This window comes from Nyctereutes procyonoides, unplaced genomic scaffold (assembly GCF_905146905.1).
Source record: "Nyctereutes procyonoides isolate TBG_1078 unplaced genomic scaffold, NYPRO_anot_genome, whole genome shotgun sequence".
Lineage (NCBI taxonomy): Eukaryota > Metazoa > Chordata > Mammalia > Carnivora > Canidae > Nyctereutes > Nyctereutes procyonoides.
Window position 1 is genome coordinate 118,291,036 of NW_026575125.1, and position 9,862 is coordinate 118,300,897.

The window sequence follows — 9,862 nt, forward strand, 5'->3', positions numbered from 1 at the left end:
CACTCTTGTGTCATTGCTCCATTTTTATCTTTTTTTTTTTCTTTTTGATCTCCAAATAACTCAAGCTCTCCTTCATAAAAATAGTAAGAGGGTGTTGTCTAATAGTCATGCTGGTTTTCCCTCTTTGCTTTTAAAGCTGCTCTTTTCCCACTGGGTTCTAGAAGTTTTAACTATAATGAGCCTAGACCTGTGTGTGTGTGTGTGTGTGTGTGTGTGTCTGTGTGTGTGTGTTTGTGTGAAAGTCAGAGAGGGGGCGAGGGGCAGGAGGGAGAGGGAGAGTAGGGAGAGGAATGTATTATGCTTGCAGGTTGGCATATCAATACACCATCTGATATTTTCCTTTATTTTGGAACATTGTTGCCTATTGTTCCCTCACACATTCAGCAGCCCTTCTCTCTTCTTGGACTGCAGTACAATATATCTTCTGTGGTTAAATATATACATTTGAATAATGAACATTTCCTTTGATCCATAGAAAATGTACCTCAAAGACATTTCCAATGTATTTGCATTGCTTTCTATGCAATGGTTGGTACGGTTTTGCTTGCCTGCTTTTTGTTCACTTACATCCAGGATTTCATTTCATGTCACCTTAGAATCTTTGCGAAGTAAGTTTTCGGTGCCTATGTACACATAAATGTGTCCTCCGTGTAATGTTTTAAAACATTTGAGAAATGATGTCTACCCTCGCCACCCACTTCTGTCCTTTTCCTTCCTCTCTTGCCAATGCAACACTGCCATGACATTTCTGTTTATCATTCTGGACTCTTCTCTTCCATTGACATATGTTTTGTGTCCTGAGATGAAGTATACACCGTTGTTCTCATGTGAATGTGTGCCTTACATAAAGCGTATTATTTGTGCTTCATTGGTCTCTACGTAGTTTTTTTTTTGGGGGGGGGGTCTGAATTTTTTTCTCTGTCAGAACATGAAGGTCTGCATCAGTCCTCGTGTTGGATGCATAACATGCCCTTGTTGCCTTAGATTATCAGTTTGTTAGTCTTTTCCCATGGGTAGCAAGCACCTGGCAGACATCCAATGCCGTTATGACAAGCTACGATGCAGTGAGTTGTCTTGTGAATTAGGGCACCCTTTTCTCCTTGTGCACGACACAGGGAAATTAATAGGTTCTGAAATACACACTTTGTCCACTCACCTGGATATCAGTAATTATGGAAGTCTCACCTGCAGGAAAGACCAGGGTGCTCTTGACTTTTTCAGTCCTAAGGCTGTGCCTGATTTCATCACTGTTAGAGGGGGAAGTGGAGGTGTCCCTGTGGTAGGTAACAGGGACTGGAGGGGTAACAGTGAATCTCTGGAAGAAAATTGGCCTGCTTGACGGGAGAAACCACCCGAGTTTGCTAAAGGAATAGGGCAGAAGTCACTCTAGTCTTAAAATAAGGCCCGGAGGGAATCCTTGACGTTTGTGTAGTCCTTGCACAAGCACTTATGCTTTTCCTCCTCAAGAGTAGAGAGCTCTTGATGGTGTGTGCCTGCAAGAGTAGTTGCTTTGGTTCCATCTTTGCTAAGGGAAAATTTGGAAGCAGAGCTTGGCAATTGGAAGGTGTATGTGCTTTTAGTTTTGTAGCTGATCATTTGTAGGTGAGAAGCAAGCCTAATTTTTTCAGTTCCTTGATGAAACTGAGTGTGGGTCCCGATTTTTCAGTCTGCAACGCTTGCCATTAAAATGTTTGTACAAAAATGGTCCACATTTCCAAATAGACGTGACCTCTATGAGTTTAGAAAACTAGTGAACAACATAAGGGAAATTCTGAAGATGCCAATTCCCACCTAGTTGTTCTACAAATGGAATTTGGTTAAAAACTTTGACAAGTGGAAAGTTCATCCTGGATTCATCTGGCACTGCAAAGGTGCAATAGTAGGAAAGAACGTGTTTTCTCTCTAACTTAAATTGCATAAAATGTGCCTTTATAGCCAAAAGGGGGACCTGCTAACTTGTCCATTCATGGAAATACATGCTTTGGGGACAGTTTAAGGTCACAAAGCCTACAGCTTAAAAGAAGCTTCAAGGTGTGCCTGGGTGGCTCAGTCGGTTGGGAACACCACTCTTGATTCCAGCTCAGGTTGTGATATCAGGGTCATGAGATCGATCCCTGTGTGGGGCTCTGCACTGGGCATGGAGCCTGCTTAAGATTCCATCTCTCCCTCTACCTATGGCCCCGCCTTCCTCCTCCCTCTCAGAATGAAAAACACAAAAAAAGGTCCAATAAATAAGACCTGGTTTTAGGGAAGGGATGAGAGGGTGTTGGGGTAAAGATGAGAGAAGTCCTGCCTCTGGGGAGTGGAGGGGTGCGGGAGTCCTATCAAGGACAGTGCCCCCGTTTTAAGAGACAACACCTTCAGAGGGCTGTTTTCGTTTTTGTTTGGAAGTGATCACAGCCCTCAATGGGGAAAGGAGTTAAGGAACAAAGCTTCCAAAATCATTCTTCCAAAAGTCACAGCCATTGATTGGAGAAATAAATATTCGTTGCCACCACGTTCTCTCATTCCTTAGCCAAGGAGCAAATGGACTAGAGTTAACAGCAGGACTTAAACATTGAAGCTGGTTCATCTGAGGGTTCTATTTCTTGATGGTCTGGAATTGACCCTGAAGCTACAAATTGTGGAGTTGTTACTTCTACGATTCCTCTTCTGTTATATTCTATTCATTTTTACTGGGCAGGCACGTTTGCTATGACTGTAAACTAGAATTGTGGATACATGTTCAGATCCAAGCCCTCCGAGGATTGGGGGTCACTTTAATAGTTACTTCAGTGTCATTCATGGTTCTATTTTTAATACTTGTTCCTGGTGTGCAGAAGAGGATCAACATTTACATATCATTCCCTCTGTCTGTCTATCTGTCCACCTACCATCTGTCTGTCTACACACCCACCTGGATGCACCCTTAGAGGGAAAGAAAAGAGCTGTGCTCTTGTTAGGATGAAAAAATAAGGAAATCATCTGCAACATTATGTGCCAACCCTTAAATGGAAGCTGTTTGGACAGTGGGCCAAAGCATATGGTGAGTAGGCCATGGAGGATTTTATATTGTCAATAAAAAACCCTTTCCTTCTGACTGCGTCTCTCAAGGATGCATTGTTTTGGTAACCGGACAAAATGATTACAATTGATATTTTGGTTGTCCGCTGCAAGTTACTCCATTAAAGTGCTTCGTAGTTGAACAGATGTACACAAACGTGAATGGGAGAGAATATTCAAATAGGTGCTATGGTTTTCAAAGCCCTTTCTAATATCTTATAGAAAATAGGTTTAAACAGAATTTAAAAGTGCGAGACTCATATATTTGCAGTTTGCATTCCTTCTGGGTGATCAGCTTACTGATCCTTAAGGTTTTTCCTACTTTATAATTTTAAACAGCATTTTAGATTCTCCGCGTGTATTTCCAAGATAAGGAACTGAGACGAGCTGGAAAGAACCCCTGCCCTGGAAGCAGCAATATTTGCATGCATGTGTAGAGCAGAAAGCATTGATTCCATGCATCAATATCAGGCATCTTGGGTATCTAACCTCATCACTCTGAGTCTGTGTATGTATCTGTGAGTGTGGGTGTGTCTTGGCGGTCTGGTTGGAGCTCAGGTGACTCAGGCACTACTGTTCTGTGTGAGAGACTGGCAGATCCTGCTGCAGGGAGACTGCAGTTGGCTGAATCACCTGTTTTTCCTTCTCCTCCTTGTTCTGTGTCCTCACCCGACACCCGACACCCGTGTTCTAAGAGACAGTACACTGAGTTCTGTAAAGCAGAGGACATAATACCTGGATGATCACACATTCTGGCAAGAAAAGGTTTGTGCAGGCTGGGCCCAAAGTCTGTGTCGTTAGTCATCATACGTTTCATATTGTAGCTAGGAGTATGTGTAAACAAAGTCCTGCATACACGCGTTTATTAGGGAAATAATCTCTTGTAAAACAAAGCGTACCATTTGAAACTGTTAATGGATGAGCTAAAATCTGTAAGCGAACTATGATACATAATTGAACAGTACATGCGGAAAGTAGAACCCATTAACAGGTATTTCTTGAGGGGTGGGGAAGGGGACTGAGAGAACAACTGCATTTTCTGCATCACACTCATCTAAATGTTTGAAATGTATTCAAATGAAGTTTTTAAATGTCAGGGAAACCGCATTGCCAAAAGAGATTCACAAAACTGACGCAAAAAAATCAGATTCCCACGAAACAGTGATCCCATACTGCTCCTGAGTGGAAAAAATACAGTCCTAGGCAATATGTGCATGCATAAGTACATGGTGCATAGGGAACGTGCGACGAGGCCTCATACCATCATGTTGACAGTAAGCATCTATAATGTATTTCCTCCCATGTATGCCCCTCTGCATGGTTTCTGTACTCCACAAACTTACTTTAGAAACACCAACACACACTTACATAATAGACACCGTTAGCGTTACACGCTAACACACACGACACACACACACACACTCGACACACACACACACACACACACAAACGCTGCTACTATTAAATCCTTGCATTTAAGACGGACAAAAAGGCTATCATGAAAGCCGTAGTTGCCATGGTTCTGAAATAGGAGGACTAGCCTAAACTAAACAGGTTAATGTGGCAATATTTTTGAAATGCAAAAGAAGGAAGCAGAGAGACAGGTCTACATTCCAAATGAGATGTAACTAACATTTCTGTTTCAGAATAGCCTGTATTCCAGAGCTGGGCAAGGGAAAATGATGACTCCATCCCCATTTCGTTGGCTTAATTTCCCATCTGCCTTTCCGATTTTCTAGATTAACATTAGAGGTACGTACGTCCTGGGTATCTACATTTGAGGCCATTTGATCCCTGGAAGGACTGTGCACCTCAGAGGCACAGAGCAGAGGAAAGGGTCTGCCGGACAAGCCGTTGGAGCGTGTGAACCAACGGGTGCCGCGAATAGACTCACGCCTCCCCCGATCTACGTGGTGTTTTGTAAGACGTTACTATTTTACTAAACATTTCACTTGCAGTCATTTCATGTTGACATTTGGAGTGTGGCTTATTCCGCTCCTGCTCTACAGCCATCTCTTTCCGAAAATTTAGCGCTGGGGGCGGGGAGGGGGGTGGGCAACAGCCTTTTGAGCCACCGTAGGGCAATGCAAAGGGGCAGGTCACAGCCAATGGCCCATGCCTGTAGCAATCCTTATGAAGGATGGCACCAGTAACCACCAGGATGATCTTGGTGAACCTCTGGATTCTAAGCTCATGCTCTTGAACCCAAGATTGAGCCGGCTGGCATTCAGTGTCTGTAGGCTGGAGATCGTCCCTGGCTTCCTTGGGTGCACAGGGTGGCATCAGCGCCCCCCAGAAAATAAGGACCGAGCGAAGCATCCCCCCAGGATGAGCCCCAGCGAGCACAAAAGGCACAAGACGGCCAATAACACAAATGAGATCTGGAAAATGACACCCGCCTCCCCACACAGATGCTCTTTAATGTGTAGTGGCAACAAGCAGGGCAAGAAGTTGGGTATGGAAGGTTAAAAAAACTCCTCAGGCATCTTCTGTATGTTCCCCGATACGTGCCTTGTATTTACCCCCCCTGTCTGACGCACACACTGTTTATAGTTCTTTGTTTTATCTCCTTTCGATTCTCATTGATTAATGTTCTACATTCACAAAAGGAATTTTTTCCCCTAATGCTTTTCTTCTCTTCCTTTTCCACATTCCAGTGTTCTCCTATACAGTCCGTTCTGATCACAAGTCCCCGGGACCCTGGGAGACTCAGGTGAAGAAGGACTGTCCACACAAGCCGTAAACCCTTTGTGGCCCGAGGCCAAAAGGCGTGCTGAAGGACATTGTTTGAGGGAAGATGTGCTGTGCCTGTGTGTCTGACAGCCAGACCCCTCAGCCTCTATTAGTCAGCTCTTGAGAGGACACCCAAATCACAATGGATGCTGAGTATGTCCTATGCAATTGGAAAGGCCACTTGTGGCCAGCAAGGCTTCTGTCCAGATCCGGGGTCTCACCAAGAAATAAGAGGAAAGGAGCACTTTCTCTAGAAGTTGAAATACTCTCGGTAGATGAAAAAATTAAAGTGAAAAGCACAGACGTAAAGATCCTAAACGAGTCTCAGATTGAATCCATTAGCTCCTTGCTAACAGCCCAGTCGAAGGCCAGTGTCCCAGTGGGACAGGAAGTGCCTTACAGAAACGCTCTTACAGTGGCATTGGAGATTCTGAAGGGGAGAGCAGATGTGCGCCCAGCAGGAGCATGGGATGATCCAGAGACCACTACACGGTCCCGAAGGGGACCAAGAAAGCGATCTCTTAAAAACTACCGGAAGGCCAAAGGGATCTTACTGAAGCGTCTCAGGAAACGCAGAAACCTCAAATCGCGGCTGCTGCGTTCTCAGAGACCGGACGCCCCAGAAGGCGGCCAATCACAGGCACACACAACTGTCACTCCCCTTCCAAGGAAAAGGCGAGCAAAGTCCTCACCAAGCTCCAGCAGGCACCCGAACTTCCTGTCGCTTTCAGAAGATGGTGGTGAGAAAGAGGGCAAGGAAAAGAGGGACACCTCAAGAGTTAGGTCTTCGCATCGCATAGCCAAGGAGGAGGGTACCGGGGCTGAAGATGGAGGCATCCTTCCATCTCCGCCACCAGGTTTCAACCTCACTGTGCCCGAGGAGGCTCTGAAAGAAGAGGCACCTGACACCCACGCAAAGACCCCGGCCGCCTCCTCTGAGCGCTCTGCCTCCTCCGGGAATGTTGAGGACCACGGAGAGGGTCCCTGGGAGCCAGGCTTGGAAGGTGTGGCAGCCTCCTCCAGTGCCCCTAACCTGAGGCTGCGTTGTTCACTCCGTCTGGCAAACAGGAGAAGGAAGCTGCAGGTTCCAGAGTTTGAGAAAGGGCTGCAGGAATCTCGACCTCCGGCCAGCTCAAAGGCTGTGAACCCCACCACTGCTATTAAGAAGGATGTCAGCCAGGAAATGGGACACCTGACCGGCACGCTTTCTCCACAGGAGCCTTGTCCCATTGAAGGAGGGATGATGGTCTGGTTTAAATTTCAAAATCACCCCTTTTGGCCCGCAGTGGTAAAGAGCGTCAGCCAAGCAGAGCAGACTGCAAGGGTGCTTTTGATTGAGGCAAACATGCACGCTGAAATGAGTGGCATTCGAGTTCCTCTTCGAAGATTAAAGCCCCTGGACTGCAAAGAGAAAGAAACACTGATGAAGAGAGCCAGGAGAGTGTACGAGCAAAGTGTGAACTGGTGTTTCTCCCTGATTTCTCACTACAGAGAAGGGCTCACTTGTGGGTCTTTTGCAGGCTCCTTCCTGGACTATTATGCTGCTGACGTCAGTTACCCAGTTAGGAAAGCCATCCAGGACGGGGACCTGGAGGTTGACTTCCCAAAGGTCAATTATGCCGACCTGGAGGATTCTGAGGAGGAGACCTCCGTGGGCGGGAAGAGGCCCCGCAAGAAGATTCTCCCTGACCGGATGAGGGCTGCTCGGGACCGAGCCAACCAGAAGCTCGTGGACTTCATCGTGAAAACGAAGGGAGCCGATCACCACCTTCTGGACATTGTCAAAGGCAGGAAACAGTCCAGGTGGCTGACATCATTTCTGAATTGCAAGAGGTACACGCTCTGCATTGAAACATACCTGGAGGATGAAGACCAGTTGGATGTGGTGGTGGGACATTTACAAGAAATCTACAAACAAATAGACAAGAAGAGGCTGACTCTGGCAAGGGACGACAAAGTCAGTTTTGTTGTGGAAGTTCTTCTGCCAGAAGCAATCATTTGTTCCATTGCTGCACTTGACGGATTAGGTTATAAGGAGGCAGAAGAAAAGTACCTACGGGGCCCACCCGTGCATTACCGGGAAAAACAGCTGTTTGATAAAAATATCCTAAAGCAAATGCGAAAGAGATCGGCACCCGGGCTCAAGGCTAATAAGTAAGCCCTCCTGTGCCCACACTGCAGCAGGGAGACCTCTCATTGCCCTGTCTGCATGAAATGCGGGACCCTTCCATTCTCTATGCCATATACATATGTTCTAGAAATTTGAGACCTCGGGAACATGCTGGGTTCATTTTGGATCCATCTGTGGCACTTGTGCATAGCACGGCCACCATCGTTTCTGGTTCCCAAACGCCTCGCAAACTAATTTGATAAAAAAAAAAAAATACTGCACACAGTCGTACTTCTCTCTACTTACTTGGATGTGTCATTGTCTAGATGTTTTCATAAGGTTGCTTTGGACAGCACTTCATATTTTAAATACGGGACGCACGATCTCTTATGACGTGAAAGAGCCCTGGTGTCAGACATGAAGCAACAATCGCTTTTAAAATGTAAGATGGATTTTCGCAGAAACATCACATGGATTTCTCACTCTCTCTGTGACACCTCGGTGTAAATGACTGCATTCGTTCTTAGGATAATTCCTTGAATTTGATCTGCCATGCTTATCTGTGTGGAAGAAAAGCCCTGAGGGGTGAAGCCAACGGCACAGATGTTTGCGACATACTGTCACTACCTTCTCATGGTTCCTGCAGAAGCCGTCTGGAACCCAAAGTTAATGTCTGGTCATCTGCGTGTAGTCCACATGGGAGTGAACGACATCTCAACGTGCGGTGAACATTTTGTCGGCCTGTGCGAGACTGTGACCTCTACACTTGCCTGAGATTCCACTTAGGGAAGCAGTTCTTGCTCAGTGGCTAAGTGGTTTCCTAAAACAAACAGGCTCCTAGCTGTCTTCCTGACTGATGGGATGCTTTGCATGTAGTGGCTTATTCCCCTGTGGAAGACAACTAGAGTAATCGGACACACAGTTTGGCGAGTTTAGACCTAGCTGGAGTCCAGGTTCACTGCTGGGAGCCCATCTAAGTGGCACGCACTGTAGGAAAGCATGCACTTTGTTCCGGAACTGTGTCCCCTAAGACGCAATCATCTATCTCAAACCAAGTCAGCGCTCTCTTTTGATTTATTCACTGGCTAGCCCCTGACAGGTTCCGACAATTATATATGCAGGCTGGTAAGTCGTTCCAGGCTGTGTGAGCAATAGATGGACTGGTATCTGGGAACCTGGAAATGAGCTACAGAAAAGCTTCCATTTGCCTAAATGTGGCTGTTGCCAGAGTACAATGAAACTTGCTTAACCAAAAGATAAACTCTGAAGTCCATGAATTGTTATCCTAACTTGAAACAAGAGACAATTTTTTGAGGAAAAAAAGTTAGAAAAACTAGTTTGCTTTTAAAATGTGATGTGAAAATGAGCACTAAAGGTCTGACATGAACCCGAGTGCATTTCTATTCTTAGAGAGAGTCAGCTGTCACTCACAGGCCTATGTTATGTGTTCACACGGCCATGTGATTTGTGTGAATGTGTGTGTAAAATTTGCAAGTTAGCTGTTTTGATTCCCAATAAAACTGTGGTACCTTTCACTTTGAACATGTGCTTCATCATACTTTAGATTGTACAACTACACAGTTGGTGTGTTTAAATATATGTACACTCACTCACACACACGTGTGTGTGTGTGTACATACTATTTTGGAATTTCAGTGATTTAGTCATCAGTTTTTAAAGTTCATTATGAATTTTCTTCCAATCCTAAATCAATATTCACTTTCATGCTCGTTTTGCATAATTTTATAAGAGGGCCTTCCAAATTGTGTAAGCTTCAGGCCCAAAAGAACTTCTTTGGATGCTGCCTGAGAGATGCCAATGACTCCTGAGGCATTCTGCTTGGGCTAATCCACATGATATCCTCATGGTCCTGAAAAGTACTTGGAAACACACCATCTCATGCTCTCTGTGGGCCTTTTACACTGAAACGACACACTCTAGTTCTTCTATAAACATCGTGTCTCCCGAGCCAAATAT

The 9,862-nt window shown here is 45.5% G+C and overlaps 1 protein-coding gene across 1 annotated transcript in view; it reads left to right on the plus strand.

Moving 5' to 3' along the window:
- Positions 1-7,933, plus strand: part of LOC129518141 (PWWP domain-containing DNA repair factor 3A-like) — a 60,746-nt gene extending 52,813 nt beyond the window's left edge. Inside the window, exon 9 of the mRNA XM_055338148.1 lies at positions 6,507-7,933. Within this exon, the coding sequence (XP_055194123.1) occupies positions 6,507-7,933 (1,427 nt within the window). The remainder of the gene's footprint in view (positions 1-6,506) is intronic.
- The last annotated feature ends 1,929 nt before the right edge of the window (positions 7,934-9,862 follow it).